The 21560-nt window shown below is 37.3% G+C and overlaps 1 protein-coding gene across 1 annotated transcript in view; it reads right to left on the bottom strand.

Annotated features, from left to right (window-relative positions):
• LOC145667964 (uncharacterized) overlaps positions 1-21560 on the bottom strand; it is a 223975-nt gene that overhangs the window by 81722 nt on the left and 120693 nt on the right. Inside the window, exons 13-16 of the mRNA XM_081735388.1 lie at positions 14256-14442; positions 10208-10409; positions 6303-6491; positions 325-509 (exon numbers count right to left, since the gene is read on the bottom strand). Coding sequence (XP_081591514.1) covers positions 325-509; positions 6303-6491; positions 10208-10409; positions 14256-14442 — 763 coding nt within the window. The remainder of the gene's footprint in view (positions 1-324; positions 510-6302; positions 6492-10207; positions 10410-14255; positions 14443-21560) is intronic.

Raw genomic sequence — 21560 nt, 5'->3', positions numbered from 1 at the left:
TGTAAAAATTGTTGCGTGAGTATCTTAGGATTATGAAACATGTATTTTTAGATAGGGTACATGTTAGTTCCTCAGTTAAGTCTTCACCCGACTACGGTAGGTTCAATAGTTTTGGAGCTATGGACCTTTAAAAGTTCATTTTTCCATGTTTTCGGTAACCTGTAACTCCGAAAGAAAGTATTTGTGCACCCAGGTTGATCTATACTTATCGTCTTATCTTGGTGTCAGGAATCACCTTCCAAACATTCTCGGTGTTTTGAAACACCCTGTATTTACACCCACTCACACACACCCATATATATATATATATATGTGTGTAATTACCTGATCATTTTTAGCGTTACGAAGGAGACAAAATACTTTTTACAGAACTTCTTGGACGCCTTTCTTCCATTCTCAATTGCTTTCTCCCATCCCATAACAACTTTAGCCATTGCTAAATGATCGCTTCCACTTTCCGGCATCAACTGCTGCCTCACTTTTTCAGCTTTTTCCTTATGGCTCTTTTTCTGAAGAAACAACAAGAGAAATTCATAAGACGCCATCTTTCAAATTAATATTACATTTCATAACATATATAACAGCGCTACACATTTTATGAAAATTGGGACAAAATGTATGATATATTAAGACATTGTTAAGAGAATATTCTTCTTCTTCTTTTACTACTACTACTACTACTAATAATAATAATAATAATAATAATAATAATAAAATGCAAGGGCTATCCAGAATGTAACAGACGTTTTGAAATACAAAACGTAACAGAATATTATATGCATTTGAAAGGTAAACTCTTAAGCTATTTTCCCACGTAATCACCATGCAAATCAATGCACTTATCATACCGTGGCACAAGTTTTTCAAAACCGTCGCGGTAGAAATCTGTCGCCTGCGATTTCAACTACTGGCTTACACCGGCATGCAGTTCAGCGTCAATATATCAAAGCGTTGTGTAGCGAGCCATGTCTTTATCGCTGGGAAGAGGTGGTAATCGTTCAGCGCCAAATCCTCGCTGTATGGTGGATGATCGAACAACTCTCGTGAACTGAAGATCCTCATCGTGAACACTGGACTGGCCATTTTTAAGATCAATGCATCATTGCCTTATTCCGCCTTTACTTATTATTCCACGTCCGTACACTTCACACAATTGGCGATGCATTTCAATTAGGTTGTGGTTTTTTGGCCAACAAAAACCTAATCACAGAACGCACTTCACAAGAGGCTGGATTTTCTATTACAGTGCACACTCTAATACGTCACAGTCCTCACACTATCACAGTGGGATGCATATTAAGTGTGGCAACGTTCTGACACCAAGATGGTGACTCTAGCCCCACCCACTGCCGCCATAGGTCAAAACATCTGGTACCTTTTGGACAGTTCTCGTAATAATAATAATAATAATAATAATAATAATAATAATAATAATAATAATAATAATAATAATAATAATAATAATAATAATAATAATAATAATAAACTGAAAAGAAAATAAAATCTTTCAGTTTTACGCCTCATGTTTATGTCCTTTGGGCGAAAGGAAACGGGTGATCAACGAAAGTGAATGACTGTCAAACAATTGGTAGAATGATGATGTTGAAGAAAACGGGAGAACCTCGAGGAAAGCCACTGACATGATATCATCTACCACAAATTCATATGGCTCGGAATTAAACCAGGAATCCCTCTCACCACGGAGGTTAGCGTTCCACCACTGAGTCAGCGTGCTTTCTCGGCAAGTTCAAGTTATTAGGGAGACACGGTGATTTAGAGGTAGAGCATTAGGGAGTTCTCCGCTTTCCTCCCACATTCTCATTAAGCCAATTTGTTTCATAATAATGACTGACTTTCATTAATCACCCGTCTTCTTTCGCCTAAAGAGTATAATCGTGGGAGATAAAATTCGAAATTTCATTTCTTTCATTTGTTTTTTGAAAGAGCCCAGCATAAATTGAACCAGAAATGCTTAAAAACTTGTAAATAAATTCCCTGCATTTCTGTACGTCCAGAAGCCTTTTCTAAGAACCAGTGGCGTCATGAGAGATTCAGTTTTGGAGATTTAAATATCCAAAATTACACAAAATAAAAAAAAAAATATTTTATTTCTCTGTAACTTGTACAGAAATATACAAATTAACGATATGTTTATTTGTAGTTTAACGCTCACACTGCAGTAGAAGGACTATACAACACATGGAACTAGAGCTTATCGAAGGATCTGAACTGTGTAACTTTTTACCAAAAGCGATAATATTTTTGGTTTGCTTGTAAGTAGTATGAAGTATCTTTGTAGTTATAGTGACATGACTGTGAGATAACTGTGTAAACTTTTAACTTACTTCGCCAAATTCAATTATTTTATTAAATTGCGACTATGTTCTTCAGAATCATGAACTCTTTAAAATCCAACGGAACAAAACTTTTATTAAGATTTTACATTTCCAGACAGCTTCTGTAATCACATATTTGTTAATAAACACGACTAGTTTCCTTCTTCTTTTTCCGCATACCTTTACGCACAGCCTGATACTTTCCCATTCATTGGACTCCAGGCTCATCATTTTGCAACCAAACAAAACCAAGGAGGACACATCGACAAGGGGTATTCGACACACGGTTAGGATAGGTGCAGGATCGACGAAAGAAGCGGATCACATCATTGGAGAACAACCAGCTTCATAACTCAAGAATACCATTCTGTTGGTTTATCACCGCAGATACATCGAGCTTAAGTTGAAACTAGTGGAATGAAGGTGTAGGAGAACATAATCGTAAAGACGCCTTGTCAAGAGAGAACTCGACGCCCCTTACAGATCAACAGGATAGAGATCCAGATGTTGACTGACTCCAGTTTATCCAGGCTCCTCCAGAGAAAGACATTCACCGTTCCAGATAACCAGGACGACGCCAGCCTCGTTGGATCTATCAGGCTAGTGCTCATCTTAGTTAAAACCTTTCTCTTTCTCTTACCTTTCCCACAAGTAGTCATTTTTTCAAAATTACGAACACTTGAATTTCATTTAAATTCAAACATAATTTTACAGCTAAGTACCGTGTTGTGCATCAGTTTCATCCCCAATTTGTTGCGTTCATTTTAATGAGTATTCTGAGCTACAACTGATGGCACAGCACCGGCACAATAGTGTGCAGACTAGTGGTTCCCAATTATTTCACAGATGCGCACCCTCATTTTATTTCCAAGCAAGATATGGTCCTTACACCTTTCACTTTTTGTATCTGTGTACTAGTAGTAGTAGTAATTGAGAAGTAAATAGCAATATTCATAATAATTAAATTACCTAGGTACAATCAATCTCTCTTTATGTTATAAGCATACAACATACAGTACACACATACAAGGGGTACATGGCATTCTTTACATTTTTTACAAATTATGATATGTAAATAATCCAACAAACTACCTAAATTTGTTCCTCTAGGGCCCGGGGACCACCAAGTGGGAAACACTGGTATCAACAAAAGTTTATAACAGTTGTTATCTCTTCTAATAATCCTTTCAACTCTGAGTATTAATATTATTATTGCTACCAATGATGCCTGCAGATAAGCAATCGAAAATATTTCAGCTTCGATGTAAGCTTACATTGTGGGAATGAACAAGAGAATATAAACATATACAGGGTGTTTCAAAATAGATTCGGAGTGTTAAAGCTTTGTAGTATTTATGACATTTAACGTACAATTATAAATAATCCATCAAATGAAAGAGTAACTCAAACAGTTTTTACTACAAGTGTTTAATGTGAGCATCTTTTGTCGCACGGCACACATCGAATCGATAGGCGAGTTCTTCACAAACCTTGATCAATATGTTTGGAGTAATAGTTGCAACAACTGCTTCACTCCCCTTTCTTGATAGCGGAGGCACATACACATGATCCTTGATAAATCCCCAAAGGTAAAATTCGCATGGTGTTAAATCTGGTGAACGTGGAGGCCATGCGAAACAAGGCCCATAAACTTTTCACCGGGATATGGCCCAAAACACATTCAATTTAGGGAATCTCGTTGCAACTGTACCATCTCGTGAGGATTTGCTAACCCCCAATTGCGAACATTATGAGTATTCACATCACTACTTAAGTGAAATATCGATTCGTCACTGAAGACGACACAATCCAGAAAAATCTTCATTACCATGCACCAACTAGTCGCCATCTTTGCTACTAGTGCTTTCTAGCGGCAGATTAAGGAAACAGTGCATGCGCATGCATGCATACAAAACTGTTTGAGTTGCTCTTTCATTTAATGTATTTATTTATTATTTTAAGTTAACTGTAATGAATATCACAAAGCCTTAAAACCCCGATATTCATTTTGAAACACCCTGTATTAATACTAATATACATTTGTTAATATGTATCTTTTAATAGAAAAAATACATTTGTGAACTATTTTCAGAGAAAGTTTCTTCTCGTTCGTAGCATGTGGGGTAAAGCTATCTCCCAACGTATCTCATTTAATGTAAAACAAATCAGGAGCTCTCAGTTTGTAAACTAATAAAGAGCTAGATTGCGTTTTTTTACAATAGATTTACAAATAGTTTCCCATTTACAAGAATATGATAACGCCACTGCTTGAGAACGGCTGATATTTGCAGAGTTGACGATACCGGCATAATGTTTTTTGTTTTTTTGTTTTTTTCCCTTTAATTCTGACTTATATTCAGATTCAAGGCAACAACATTCTTTTTACTGTGACACGTTTAAAAGACACACTGACTGATCTAAAATATTTAACAAACATTCTTAGTTTAACTCCTTACATTCTGAGCCACATACTCATATCCTCTTACAACTATTTTCCCTCTGTTCTGTTAATAGTGGCAACACGCAGGCCCGAAACCAACCACAGAGGTTTGGGAGGGCTATGAATAAGTCAGGGGAGCCAAGTCACTAAAAATTCTCTTACAAATATCTAAATTGTGTTTTTTCGTCTTAATGACAGCATTTTGTATTGAGGTCTGGAGGGGCTGCAAAAAGTTTAGGGGTCCAGGCAACACGACATGACTGTTATCATGCAGTGATTTCCAACCGTATATTATACACCCATATTATACTATCTTCACCTTCCTCCCTAACCCTTTAATTGGGAAGCATTGATAGCATTACCATTAAAATATTTAGTTTGCTTTTATGGTTGAACCATGTTTTCCTTATCATAATTTCGTAATTTTTAAAGTATTTTTGTACTTTGGTTACAAAATACAGGGTGTTTATTTCAAAGCAACATTGCCATAAAATAGGTCTTATGTGTAGCTACTGAACAACATTGCCCTATTATGGTCAAATATCATAAGAATACTCTTAGTAATTACCAACAGTTTCGTTGAAATATTTTCATCCAGAGCAAGAAACAAACAAACAAAAAATTCGCGGAACGTAGGAAATAAAGCTTCTACAATACTAAACTTGATCGTCCCCCGTTGACGAAAATTAGAAGTATCTAAAGAAGCGACCCGTAAATCATGTATATGAATATTGTATGAAAGCAATAATGCCAATTAAATGATCACTGAAGTTATAATTCTTGCGGTAACGCAATAGAATGCGATGTTGCTTGAGGGTAACAGTGCGCTAAATAAAGGGCTAAGGGAACATCAAATACCCTCTATCTTTTACAATATATGATTATGCTGATGCTAACGACGATATTTTTGAGTCGGAAATTTGAATCGCCTCTAAACATTTCTGAAAATAGTACCATTTTAATGAAAATGACTATTCCTCTGTACTTTAACAACTATCAAGCATATACATTCAAAATAATAAATAAAAGAAAATGATTATTGACAGCTTCCAGGATTTTATGCGGAAAATTTTGTACGCAGGGGCGGGATCAAAATATGAGGGGGCTGCATTGGAACATTAAAGGACGTGACTTGTAGAAGTGACATGTTATCGCAATAAAAAACTGTCTTAACTCCAGGGGCCGGGACACAGTTGTCAAGCCCGGGAGCGATGCCTGGAAGAAACACTGCTAGCTACTGTGTTACTATTCTGTCAACAATGCATAAAAACAAGCCGTTTTAAACCATCATAACTTCAGTTTTATTAAGTAACTGATGAATTTGCATTGTTTTCAGAACAAGACAAAATTAAAAGTAAAATGTTCGTTCAGACCTTACTGCAGGCCCATTAGTATTCCCATAGCAAAGATTGGGAACCGCTGTTATAACTTGAAAATGTACACATGAAACAGTATAAGTCACATACAACAAACAAAAACTCTACTTGAAGAGAGATTCTTCTTTATACGAAAGAAAATATAAATACCGTGGGAATAACGAAAGGCTCCTTAAAGTTGAGTGATGCTGCTACGGAACAGACAGGGTCAATGCAACTGAAGATGGCTGCCAACAACACCATTTTTGCAGTCTGCGGATCCAAAGGAAGTTGGGCTAAATATTTACCCAACGCTGTAAGATTCTCATTTTCATCCAACGCATTCAACGTCTGCAAATACTGGAAAATAAAAATAAAATAAAATAAAGTAATTATGATTTTTTTAAAATCTATTTCAACTTACAGAAATAATTCCAATTAGAATTACATATATAGCTTAGCAAAAAAGATTACGAAATACTAAACCAAAAACCAAACGACATTGTTATATTAATATAATAATATATACAAGTAGTTATTTTTATGAAGAGAGTAAAGTATGGGAAACAAGTAATTGCTATGGAATTTTCGCTTTAAACCAGATTAGCACTGTTCATATATCAACTCGTTTCACAAAAAAATTCATTTATTATATATACAAAAGTAAATGGTCAGCTATAGCTAAATTGGTATGACATAAAACCCGTTATTTCCTCAATCATCACATTTAATTTATTAATTTACTGGATCCATTGATGGATGTCTACTGCAGTTTATTTCAATTGAAAAGAGACGTAATTTGGTAAGAGTTCTTTAGATAATTCCAGGAGACTAATGGTAACAGTCCTGGTCAGTTTAAACTCCTATCAAGCAACTTCTTGAAAGCCCAACTATTTTCTAGTTCTTAAGAGACTTTAACCAAATAATAATAATAATAATACTAATAATAATAATAATAATAATAATAATAATAATAATAATGAATAATTTTATATAATATACAGGGTGCGGAAAAGTCCCGGACCGGTCCAATATCTCGCGAAATATACAGATCGCGAAACAAACAAAAATACGTGTTAAATAGTTTTGAAAAAGCTATCCAATGATACTAAACGCAACCCCCTATCCTCAACTCTTTACGGGGTACGAGGGAGTCCAGTACGTTAACCGTATGGCCATTGAGTACAGGGCTGACAATTCGTATTTTCATAACGTTTTAGTATTCCCTCTTTTTTGTGTGTATGTCGATTCAAACCCTGAAGGCACTGTTTTCAATTCTGAATCAAATCGCTGTCCCTTTTCTGGAGTATCCATATATATAAGAAATGGGGGTTCCCATTTAAAATTTTAAAGTTACCCCTCCAACCCCCAAAGGGAGTGGGGATAGGGGGTTGCATCTGGTCTTAGTGGATAGCTTTTTTCAAAATTACTTAACACTTGTTTTTGTTTGTTTTGCAGATCTGTATATTTCGCGAGATATTGGACCGTTCCGAGACTTTTTCCGCACCCTACATATGGTTAGAATTAAACGAAATTACTATTAAATTACAAACTCATTTTCAGAAAGAGACATTTCCAGTAACTGGTCATATATTTGGACGCCAGGACTCCCAACTATACTATAGTATCCAAGCTTTGTTCTGACTTATCTACAATACAATGATAAGACTGATTGGAAATAGAGAACTGGGAACAGTGCCTTTCCAGAAGCCTACATTGTAGTTAGTTTAGGGGTCTAAGTGTATTGCTATCAGAATAACTGATAGAAATAATGTATGTACTTAATGATAGACTGCCATGCAATACAACAAGAAATTTAAGGACATTGTACAGTCTTTGTAGAGGTTCACTATTTATAGTGTAGTTTCCTTACTTAGCTATTACTAGAGTTGACAGCTTTCTGGAAACAAAAAAATGAACACTCGATTTTACTGAAAATAGATATTAATGAAAGAGGAAACAATGGATTTTTTAAACATACTATATCCTCTGTAGATGTGAATTCTATAACAGTCAAAGAGAGAAAAGGTGACTGATTGTACTGGGACTCGAACCCGGGACCTCCGGCATACCGTGCCGATGTGTTAACCACTACGCCACCTTGACTGTTAGAGAGCTTCGGAAGTAAGAAATATTTATTTCAAAACGTGATGTTGGAGGAAGATGGAGAAAATAAAATGGCCAGAGAGAGCAACAAACGAATCTATTTTGAAACAGACAGGAGAACATGACCCACGGATAGGAGAAGAGAACGCTTTTAGCCAGCATCCGTCGTAGGAAGGAGAATTGGATTGCAGGGCTCATAGCGGTCTGGTCTCTTGTAAATAATTAAAAAAGTGACCAAAAGCACACGAAAAAGTGACTAAACTCTCATCGTGCCACTTTTTTCCTTTGTCAATTTCTCCATCACCTCTCTGTTGTTTTGTTTCATCTCTTCTTCTTTACTTCTTTTTGCGCTTCCTCCTTTCTTAGGTTTTCAAAGTATGCTTTGTAGCTACGGCAAGCAGACTTAGCAGATGTAAGAAGCTTCTGGGTAAGTGGAATCAGTTGTGGCCTATTTCCGAATTTCTTCATCCCAGACATTATATTTAACTTAGCATTGAGAGTTCTTAAAGCCGTGAAATATTCAAATTCATCACCTACTCTTAAAAAGCCCATACAAGAAGCATAACACAAGACGAACATGATGAACCACACAAACACAACGTTGAGCGGAGCGTTAACTATTACGAGAGAAAACTAAGACTATTATGATAGAAGAAAGAATAGACACAGAAGGGATCTCAACTCCACCTTGAGAGCTTAAGCATCCATCAACCATCCACTGTGCTTTAGAAAGAATAAAGGCTGAAGTGAGAATAAAGCTGACTGTTTCACATGTGGTAGCAAGTACTGAAGCTTTCAGAAGAGTAATGAATAACAAGTTTCTGCCTTTTTCCATTTATCTTTTTTTTATTTATTTATTTTTTTTTTTAGAAAACTGCCAATGCAAAACATAAATCACACGAAAAAGTCACATTACGTCCCCCCCAAAAAAAGTAACTTTTAGTGACAAATTTGAAAAAAAAAAAAAAAAGTAACTTTTAGTTTAAAAAGAAGTGACTTGCTATGAGCCCTGGGATTGAACACATCTTACGAGGAATGTTTTCTTCATACCGCAATAGGAGGAAAGATGGAAGGAAAGCGAGGGACAGGACGAAGAACAGAACTGATCGATGAATTGAAGAACAGAGGAAAATATTGGGGGTCAAAAGAGAAAGTTGAAGACCGAGAAACATTTTCAGGTTTAAATCTAAAATTGAGAAAAACTTTATTAGTGTCCCAGGACCTGCCAAAAGGAAGAATACTTAATAATAATAACGCTTCATATAGCCAATCTGTTGAACGGGACGCTCTGCTATTTTCGTCTGAAGATAAGAACGGGTAAGGAAAATGCTAGCTAGATATTAGTGCTGCTAAAAAGTATTATTCGCCTATTCGAATATCCAAATGTACGTTTTCAATGCTCGAACAATTATTCCTTAACCGAATAATTGTTCGAATAAATTGCTCGAATTTTCGAAGATTCCATTATTCGAATGTTCGAATAAATAATTATTTGAATTTTAGTAGCACCCCTAGATATAGGTTGGGGACACCGTAGTCTAGTGGTTAAAGCGTTGGACTCATATCCACGTGGTCCCGGGTTCGATTCCCGGTCGGTGCTTCCCAATTTCCGGCGTCCATCCAGCGTCGTGAGGCAAACTGAGGAGTCAAGTGAATAAAAGACGTGACACTACTAAGCCTAGAAAGCTCCTAATACGTCTGTTACAACTGCATGTTCGTTGCTATGCTGGACGTAGTTCAACCAATCGCTAACAGATGGCTTTGGTGCGGCTCAGGCCCACAGAAAGGGCTGTTACACCAAGCGGTAGTGGTTACTAGATATAGGTTAAATAAAATGAAGGCTCACCGTTTTAATTTTTCTGACGAAGTCATATGCGGCGTGTACGTGTGTAGCATATTTATGAACATTTGAGGTAACGAACTTTTAATTATGTAAACGATGAAGTAATCAGTAAATGCAGTTTAGATACCTGTACTGAAATCTCGATCGCTTTTGGATCAGGAGGATCCATAACTTTGTTTAAAAATCTACTGACTTTCCCTCGCTGCAAGTATTTGATTTGTAGTATGACATCTTCCAGTCTGCTGCGTCGGATTTCAGGTATTGGTAATTTATTGAAATGTTCCTCTCGCACTTTGACGTACAAATGATAACAGATCCCAGGACGTACTCTACAAGAAAACAATAACAGAACAATAAAATAGTCTTCCCATCCTACGAACGGGCAGTTCAGCTAGTTGTTAATAATGTACTTAAGAAGAAAAGTGAAAACTATATTTCAAAACAAAAAGCTATTCGATTACAAACATTTCACTACTAAAAGTTTCACTTACATATTATTGCATTATTTTTTGTCATACTAAGTGCAGATAACTTGAAATCAAATATTTATATTTATACATAGTTCATGCTGATATGAGTTTACCTTGAATAATTTTGCAGTTATAAAGCAAAATATATTGATATTCATTATGAGAAGGTTATGATGAAAGGAGTATAAAAAAATTGTATTAAATTTTTATATTCAGAGGTTTCAAAACAACACCGACAACATTTAGGAGGTGATTCCTGATACAATGATAGAACAACAAGTATACACCAACCTGGGTGCACAAATGATTCCTTTCGGAGTTTTAGGTTGCCGAAAACATAAACAAAAAAGAACTTTGAAGGTCCACAGTTCTAAAACTATGACACCTACCGTAATCGGACCAGAATCCTAAGGTGCTCACGCAACAATTTTTATAGAGGGAATTTGGCTACGGCATATAATTTGAAGTACTCACTAACTACCTCTATAAAAATTTTGCAGAGTACCGCAGGGTTGTAAAACTTGGATATTTGGATAGAGCACATACTAGTTCCTAAGTGAAGTCTTGACCCGACTACAGTAGGTCCCACAGTATTGGAGCTATGGACCTTTAAATTTTTTTTTTTTCATGTTTTCGGCAGCCTATAACTCCGAAAGGAAGCATTTGTGCACCCAGGTTGGACTATATTTTTTTGTCTTGTTCTGGTATCAGGAATCACCTTCCAAACGTTGTTGGTGTTGTTTTGAAACACCCTACATATATATTAATGAAAGCAAATAATTATGAAAGAATTTGTGAAATGAAAATGTGAAAGGAAACGAGAAAACGCTGACAAATTCACAGACACGATCTTGTCCATCACAAACTCACAGGCCTGGGAGCGAACCAGGAAACCCTCGCACACAGGTGAGCAGTCTACCAGAGACGCTTATATTTACAAGTAGTACTTTGGCATTCAGCTGAAGGAACTGAGGAAAAACATCAGTCAGGATGTCTGCCCACCGTATTTGAACCCAGGATCTGACTACGAAGCAAAAACGGCCAACTACATATTTGCCTTTACTCGTTTGGTGTTTCAAATATCCACTAATCTTTGACCACGAACAGAACAAGCATTTCAACAACTTTCAGTTCAGACGTTCTATTCCCAACCGTTAATCATTATTTTTTTATGTGTTACACTGCAACAGTACGTACGAGGTTCACATTCCATACTCAGCCTGGTTTCATACATTGAACTTTGGCTAGACAGGTGTCAATGTATTAAACTTACATTCCAAATAACTTAACATCTACAGAGTGGCCTATAATTATGAAATGAAATTTTTGAGTTTTACGTCCCACGGTTATGGCCATTAGGCTAAAGGAGACGGTGATGATGAGAGATGAATGAAATGGTGGAATGAAGAAAGTGGGAGGAAACGGGAGAACCCAGAGAAAACCCACGCACACGGTGTTTGTCCACCACAAAGTTCACTTGGTGGGAGCAGGGTTTGAACCCGGGCCCTTAATTATGTATATGATGTTTGACTAACTAGCAGTGCCGGATTTACGTATAAGCTAAACATGCTATAGCTTAGGGTCCCACTGGCTTGGGGGCCCCCCAAAAATTAAAGAAAATATCCTGTAATGTAATTTCCAAATAACAAGAAAAAGCAAATAAGATAAAACGCACACAACAATGGTGTTTTGTATTGTTATATACTAAGCTTTTATGAAGCAAGTAATAGGGCTCTGTTTCTCAGCCCCACTTGTAATGAGACCCCTGTTATCCAGCCCTGCTTATAATGGAGCTCCCTTTCACAGCCCTACTTGTAATGGACCCTCTTTTACATTTAGATATCCATTAGGTCCCTAAATTAACATATAGCATAAATTCAAACCTAAAAAACGGCGACTTTTGTCACTGATACAGAAAGCTTGATTTAGAAAGGGTGCCTAAAGTTTGATGTATAAAGGGCCCCTTTCAATAGCTTAGGGCCCCATCAAACCTAAATCCGGCACTGTTGACTAGTATTTGTGATTCTGGACAAAAGTTCAGATATGGCAATACTGTGTACCCTAAGATTGAGGATAATGGTCACTGGACTTGGAACCGTTAGTGTATGTCAGACAGGATGGACTGGCTCTAAGAAACATTCCCGAACCGCTGGATCGGTCGACGTGGGTCTGTGGAGTGGCTAGTTTGATCTCCTTGATTTGAATCCACCTGACTTTTATTATTATTATTATTATTATTATTATTATTTTTTTTTTTTTAACGGGCTGTTTCAAAGGACAACGTATATAACGTCGCACACGCAATTTGGCCGAACTACGGGACGCTATCACAAAAGAGTCCCAAAGGATACCAGTACAGGAGGGGCGTCATTTCAGACTTCGCTTGAGGGGGGCAAAAGCTTCAGCGACATTAAAACTCACGTTTTGTACTAATATATTAGTAGACAATCTATTAAAGTATATATATTCCTGAAATTCTTGGAGGGGGGCAATTACCCCCTCCTGCCCCTCCACCCTAAATGTCACCACTACAGGTTTATGAAGCTGCTTGTGACAACGTTGCTCTTCGTCTCCAGGCATGTAACGATTTGGATGATGCATTGGTGAACCGTGTCATAGAAAACAGAGATTAAAATTCTTGTAAGAAAAGGTATGACAGTAATGAGTTCAATTTTATGTACAAGTTAGAAGGCTCATAGTGGTCTGGTGTCATCTAAATAGTTCAAAAGTGATCAAAGCACATGAAAAATTGAACAAAAAGTGACGAAAGTCTCATCGAAAAATAACTTTAAACCTTGATGTCAAACTTGGGCATAAATTGAATTTTACATTATTTTTTTTTCTCATCCAACATAGGGCCTACTGGATCATAGCTGAAATATGTATTGTTTTCACATGTTAAGATTAAAAATTATTTTACATAAGCTTGCCAGCTAATAAAAATTGATTTGTTTAGAGATTTATTATTAATTACATATTTGCACGGTTCTAGAAGAAAGAATAAACACAGAAGGGCTCTCAAACCCACCTTGAGAGCTTAAGCACCCGCCAACCACGCGCTGTGCTTTATAAAGAATAAAAGGCTGAAGTGAGAATAAAGCTGACTTGGTTCATGCGTGGCAGGACAGCTACACATGGCAGCAAGTACTTAAGTTTTAAGAAGAATAATAAATAATAAGTTTCCGCCTTTTCCCATTTATTTTTATAACATTTTTCTTAGAAAACTGACAATGCAAAACATAAATCACACAGAAAGTGACTTTACCCCCTCCCCCCCAAAAAAAAGTAACTTCTAGTGACTAACTTGAAAAAAAGTAACATTTAGTTTTTAAAAAAGTGACTTTCTATGAGCTCTGAGATTATGTTGCTAGTTTCTTTACCGCAGCCTCTGAAACATCATATACATAATATATGGGCCACCCTGGATATTTGGTACGTTAATAGCATTTAGTCTCTGAAATTAATGATAATAGTATAAGCATACAACGTTTCAACTTCATTCCGTAGTGTTACTTCAACGGCAATTTTTGTCTTAATTTGTGAAACGCTCAAGAGAAGGTTCGCCAAATCGACTTCATACGAAATTAGAGTTGACCTTATACACACACACTAAACCGAAAACACTATTCACTCCATTTACACCTTCTGATGTGTTCAAAGATGATTTTATGTCAATATAAACAAATGTAGAGTTCAATACTTTACCTTCCTGCTCTACCTCGTCGTTGTTTGGCGCTAGCTAGAGTCACCCATTCTGTATTCAACGACGATATTTTCGTCTTCACGCTGAAGTGTTTTGTTTTGATCTGTCCACTATCTATCACAAACACCACATCATCTATAGTTATACTTGTTTCCGCAATATTAGTTGACAGGATAATTTTGCGAATTCCTATAAAATATCAATAATATCAATATTAAAATATAATCGGTTTCAGGCTTTCTACAATATATATATTCGACATCAGATACAAAATTGAAGTAACGGCTATATTTTTTTACATTATCTTCTACACATAACAATTCAATATAATTCGATGCGGAAATGGGGCGTTTAGAGCATAAGGGAATCAAGTTCATCTACCTAGGTTGTGTGTGTGAGAGAAAAAAGGCAGTTTGTACGGTATGCTTAAATACATGAAAAAGTTAATGCTGTTTATTTTTAAATTGTATTATTTACAATATCTGGTCATGGATCTTTTAAGCTCTGAGAGGAGCTTCAACTAAAGGTCGTTTACAACGCTTGGGAGGTGATTCCTCACACGAAAACAAGCAAAACGTTTATGTGACATTTTCTTAAATTCGGCGTCTTTTCCGAGTTACAAGCTGTCGCAAATGGCGGAAAAACGACATGGGACACCTCATTGCGGACAAAGGAAAGGTGCAACAGCAAGCATAGAACATAGTGAATCAACTCAGCTGTATCCTAACAGTAAAGTAATTATAAGTGCTGATTTAATGAGCTCCATCATAGACTTGACTTAGGGATGCGCACGAGACAAGATTTGAGACTGTCTCGTCTCGAAAATGTGCTGTAAAAGGAATATCTCGACTCGAAAAATGTATATTTCTCTATTGGAAAAGCTGTGTCTCGACTCGAATTTTGTCAGGAAAATTCTGTCTCGACTCGTCTCGTGCGCATCTCTAACTTCACTTGATTTTGAGTTCAATTACAATTGTAATCATCTTTTTTCTTTTAACACAAGCAAAGCACGAAGTTTCGAACACGGGTCATCTGGGTGGTAGTTCTGTACGGATCCAATGAACTACGGAATAACGTAGTAGAAACTCCATACTCTGTAAATATATATTGCTAATATTCGTAAGTTTCGAGCTTGCAAAAGAACGTAGCTGTTTTGTCTTTCTATTAAGGTTTACGATATTTCTATCGTATCTTGTCTGAGTTGCAAAACGAAAGATAATACATTTATCGATTTATGGTTAGGGATTGGTCCTTTAAAACATTTAATTATTTCGAGAGGTGATATAAAGATACTATCCCTCGAAAAACATGCATTTTCTTTTGTGACAGATGAGAATACTACTTCAAGTTTGACTATTGAATTCATATAGTTTGGAAATCTTCGTTTCACACTGTGAAACGATACTCACTTCTTTTAGTTTGGTATTGGTACTGGTAACTCGTCTAATATATGCAACAAGTTGACACTCTTAGTCATAGATTAGAAACTTGTAGCAATACACGTTGAAACCTTACTTGGCCAACTTCAGCTAGTTCTGGTTTGAATAGGAATTGGTGGAAAATATTCTTGTGATGCTGAATTCTTGGAGGAACACTTTCCTACGACCCTGAATTCATTTTAAAAGAGCAGTATCTTGATATCTCCTATTGTTTTGATTCCTGGAAACAAGAATTGAAATAGGAAATAATAGTTAATTTGAAACACTTCCTGTTGATCGTAAAAAACAAGCCGTATCCTGGTATATCCTATTGTTTTGATCTATGGAAAAAAGAATTGAAATAGGAAGTAATAGTCAATTTGAACCACTTCCTGTTCCGGTAGGGTGTTGACAATAATTATGGTATATTGCCTTGAGACGCTAATTCATTTGGACAAAGATGTTCTCGCTATCTGTTACTGTTTTCGTTCTATGGCGAGGAACGTTCAAACAGAATATGGCTAATTTTAACAAATTCTGCTTTGATCAAAGTTGCCATGGAGAAGGAGGAAGTTATTCTTGAGACGATGAATCGATTGCAAAAAGCTACTTTTTAATATCTTTTAACATTTTTGCTCTACGGAAATCAGTATTGGGACCGAAAGTACTAGTAAATTTGAACAATTACCAGCTTTGGTAGAGTTATATGGATAGTAACGATATGTTTGTTGAGAGGCTGAATTGTTTGCTTCAAACTGCTTCTCGCTATCTGCTGCCGTTTTCGTTCTATAGCGATAAACGTTGAAACCGTTATTGAAACCAGAGTTATAGTAAATTCTAACTACAGTCGAATTCATTGGACTATTGTAGATAGTCATGATATGTCGTCTTTAGACTCAAAATCATTTGCAGAAACCACTTCTCAATATCCGGTATCGTTTTCTTTATATATCAACAAACGTTCAAACCGGAAATGACTAATTTGAACCAATTCCGGTTTGAGTAGAAGATTAACGAAAGAAATAAAATCTATTCTTTGGGCACTGAATTAGTTGCAAAAGACCTCATTTTGAAGCATTTACTATTTCTATTAGGCGAAAATTAGAAATTGAAACCGGAAGTAATAGTAAATTTCAACCATTTGTGGTTTCGGTAGAATATATTGGATACTCTTGATATTGGTAACTCGTTTTCAAAAATCAGTTCTCGCTATGTTACCGTTTCATGCTATGACGATAAAAGTTGAAACTGTTGTTGAAACCGGAAGTAATAATAAATTTAAACCCTTTTCAATTTTGTGGATGACCATGATATGTTCCCTATACACGCGCAATCGTTTACAAAAAAGTCTTCTCCCTGTGTGTTGCCGTTAAATGTTAGAACCGCAAATTGTTAATTTGAACCACTTCTGGCTTGAATATAGAGTAAACGGATAAGATGGAACCTATTCGTTGGATGCAGAATCAATAGCACAAAACCATTTCTCTATATCACAGTCTTTGCTCAGATATCTGTCGACAGCAGAGCCCTGCACGGGCCGGGAGCGCCCGGTTCGGCCCGGAATATGCCCGTCCCGGCCCTGCCCGTTTCAAATAATATCAAACTGGACCGGACCCTAACCGGGCCGAACCGGGCCAGGCGTATTCCGGGCCGAGCACAAATGCTATAGGGCCGAACCGGACCCGGTCACTCTGAAAGACGGATCGGAAACTAATCTTGTCAGCCTTTTTTTAAAGGTCCTCCACTACCCCTGCCTTTGCCGTGATCGTACGGTCTTACTGTCAGCCTATACTAATCGTAATGTGTTTGGGAAGCTGACTCTTTATTCAAGACTGCAAAGTACAGTAATACTACCACTATTACTACTTCTACTACTACTACTTCTACTATTACTACTAGGACCACTGCTAATACTACTATAATTGCTACGACTTCGCGTCAGAGTTGACATGTCCGGTGGTACCAAATTTACCTTCTAAATAGAGGAAAAAAACGGAGCAATGCTAGTTATTATGGCCGGTCTGCATAGAATGTGAACCGATGCTTGATCTACGAGTGACAACGCTGGTTCAGTAGGAAAAACACTCACATCAGGTGCTAGAGGTAGTCGGACCAATCACTGCTTGTGCTATGTGAGCTTTGTGGTGGACAAACACCGTGTGCTTGGCAGTTTCCGGGGTGGTCCGCTTCCTCCCACTGTTTTCATTCCACCAATTTATCCCATCATCATCACGGCCTGAGCCGTAGTTACCTAAAGAACGTATGATAAAGTCAAGTACTTGACCTACTAAGTAGAATTTGGTACGCTACCATAAGACCACGGAGGCCAAAACCGTGAACTGGCGTGCTCATAAGATCAGTACAATTTGTAGTAATGTTCAATTAGCAAGGCAAATACCAAATAGTGTTACATCTTTCTGTATTGTTTATAGTATGATACTACAAATATAACAAAATATAATGATCAAATAAATCACCAAGATGCCAGGGTCGATTAGATATTGCTGGAATGGTGGCTCAGTGGTTGAACGTTCATCTCTAGTGGATGGGGTCCCTGGTTCGATGCCAGCTCTCGCCAAGTGAAATTTGTGGTGGACAAACACCGTGTGTGGGTTTTTCTCGGCATTCTCCCGTTTCCTCCTACTTTATTCATTCCACCATTTCATTTATTTCTCATCATCACCGCCTCCTTTAGCCTAGCCGGCATAACTGTGGGACGTAAAACTCAAAGATTTCATTTTCATTGTTTTGTTTTCGTATTACTAGTAATAGCAGTAGTGGTATTCGCTGTCGCATTAGTATAGTAATGAGTAGTAGCAGTAGTGATAGTAGTAATAGTAGTAGCAGTGGCAGCAATAATGGAATTAACACTAGCATTCGTAATCTAATAGTAATAGTAGTATCAGCTGTAGTAGTTGTAGTATTAGTATCACATACGGTGTAGCAGTTTTACATATCTTCTCTGTTACTCGTAATGCACTAATGAGCGTAGTATAAGACTTTTACGTCCATGAACTGTATTATTGTATAATAAACATGGCTGGACAGAGCAAGCACAGATAACAAATAGACAGACAGAATAGGGACATAGAAAGAAAACCTTGGGTAACCTTTCACACGATTTTCCTATTCGAGAAGGACAAATAGACATTGTAATATTATGACGACACCTTTCTCATTTCCCATTGCATATCGAAGGATTGACTTGACTTATCAACTTGGTTGTTCCCAGGCCGGTTACGCCCGGTCCGTTTAGAGCCCGGCTCGTTCGTGCCCGGCCAGTTTAGTGTCCGGCCCGTTTGTACCCGGCTCGAGATTCGGGACTTGCCGGATCGGGTCGAGCCAGGCACTGAATACAGATCCATCCGGGCCGGGCCGGGCCGGTCTTTGGGCCTGGGTTTGCAGGGCTCTGGAACTTTTCCTACTTTTATGCACAGCATAGTTTGGAATCTTAAAACCTGTTCTTGGTCCCATAAATATTATTAACACTAACATATCAATGATACACTTGTGTATAATTCAAAAAGTTAGCCGTGAAATTTAATCCAGATTGGAAGTAGTTGTGGAAGGGCCTCTTGCTATAACAGATTTGTGGGTGTTTAGATAAAACCAACATAATCTTTCTATTTCACAACGGGTGAGTAAAGTATACGTCATTTCAACTGTATATCAATTTCACGGACCAAAGCGACTTGTGAGTTCATGAAAAAACATTTGTTGGTTCTTCAAGGTCAATAACAACAAAATAGCTAAGAGTACACGCGACCCATTACTTCGATAGAAGAGGCAAATTAAAACAGACGTGTTTACGTATAAAAGACTGATGCCCTCCGGCACTTAGTAGAAGGCTTAACTGGGTGGAAGCAACATAGCAACGTTCTATGCGAAAGAACGCTGTTTGTTCTATCTGTTGTGTGTATGAAGCACGAGTTTGCTTGTGTATGTCTGTATGCGTCCTGGGGATCAGACGAGTTGACATAAAGTTACTAAATTTTGATCACGGATACTTCTGTCCAGGCCCCAGACTAGGACGAAGCTTTTTTTTTTTTTTTCAAATTCGAAGCAGGGTTCTCAGGGGAGGGGTGCAATTACCGGGACATGTAATGATATTAGAAAATGACCGATATTTGTGTCAAATCCATAGTTTTCACGGTCGCTGAAATCAATGGTGACACTTCCATTAGCAATGACTCAAAATCGGCTACCATTGTATACGGGCAGGGGCCACCGGGGGGTGGGGGTACCGAAACACGTAAAAATAATCCAAAATGACCTATATTTGTGTCAAATCCCTAGTTTTCACGGTCGCTGAAATGAATTGTGATTCTTTCAAAGGCGTTAGCCTCTAAATACAGCTGGAGCCGCGGTGGCTCAGTGGTAGAGCGTTCACCTCTGGTGCTTGGGGTCCCGGGTTCGATCCTAGCGTCCTCGAAATAAACTTTGTGGTGGACAAACAGCGTGTGTCATAGCTCACCGACTTACTGACAATGACTGATTTAACACGTTTGATAACAGCGCGTGTGAGAGCTGATTTATAAGCATAGTTGATATAGCGTGTATACCTGTAGATAAGTGGGTAGCGTGTGTAACAGTTGTTCTAAAAATTCTGTATTCGAGTCGCAACCCAGACTGAATTACATTTTCTTTCAAGGAATTAAACACTATAGATTTATCCTATGAAAGAAGAAAGACTATGACAGGTACTGGGGGCAGGGAGAAGACTGCATGTTAAAATTTAATTTATTCCCATGTCTTTTGCTCTTTCCTTTTCCTCTTTCCTTTTTTCCCATTTTGTTTAGCTTTCTATACTTTTTCGGTCTCAGAATGATGCGTATTATTATTTTCGTTCTTTGCATTAATATCTCTCTCTTAGAATTTAACGTGAATGGAATTTCTGCAGATTTATCTCGTGGTTGTTTCTCTAAGTGATGCTCTCAGATAGCAATAATTTTCCCTCCAAATGGAGGAATATGCAAGGCTACTGTACCATACGCGCACAACCCCTATGGAACTATGGTAGTGAGTTGCCCAGTTTGAGCAATACGCACGGATAAACCACGCTTACATTTATATTTATTAAAAACTCATATTAGGAATTACTCCGCAATACAAACTTTTAGCAAATGCGCCTTTTAAAATTCTGTTCTTCTTCTTCTTCGTCGTCTTCTTCTTCCTATTATTATTATTATTATTATTATTATTATTATTATTATTATTATTATTATTATTATTATTATTATTATTATTATTATTATAGCAATAGCTATATGGAGCAATTATCTCGGCCAACTTGGTCGGACCGCGGTGGCTCGGTGGTAGAGCGATCGCCTCTGGTGCTTGGGGTCCCGGGTTCGATCCCAGCCCCCGCCAAGTGAACTTTGTGGTGGACAAACACCGTGTGCGTGGGTTTTCTCGGGGTTCTCCCGTTTCCTCCCACTTTCTTCATTCCACCATTTCATTCATTACTCATCAAGGGTTGTGAGTTCGAAACTAGTCCGAGTCAAAAGATTTTTTCTGATTTAAACCTTCAGATGGAAACGTTTCTCTATTCACTTTTATCTCGTAATTCTGGATAGAGATGTTTGGATGTGAAAAATTATACTAGAATATAAGAAAAGAAAGATAAATTACGTGATATCTTTTGCAATTTTTAACTATATTTTCACCTATCTAGGACGTTTCTGAAAGTACATACTTCTATATTTCCTTTTCGCTCTCTTACGTGTCCTTTAACTACGTAATTCCTACACTTATTTCATAAATCAGATATACATATATTGCAGATGTATCTCTTTCCCTTCTCTCTACATCATGTCTGGAGAAAAATGTTTTGACACGTTACAGACACGATTTACAAAAAAACAATACGATCTACGATATCAGTGACAC

This window comes from Thermobia domestica, chromosome 13 (assembly GCF_964235325.1).
Source record: "Thermobia domestica chromosome 13, izTheDome1.hap1.1, whole genome shotgun sequence".
Taxonomy (NCBI): domain Eukaryota; kingdom Metazoa; phylum Arthropoda; class Insecta; order Zygentoma; family Lepismatidae; genus Thermobia; species Thermobia domestica.
The sequence above is the reverse complement of the archived record's forward strand: the minus strand, read 5'-3'. Positions and strand labels throughout refer to the sequence as shown.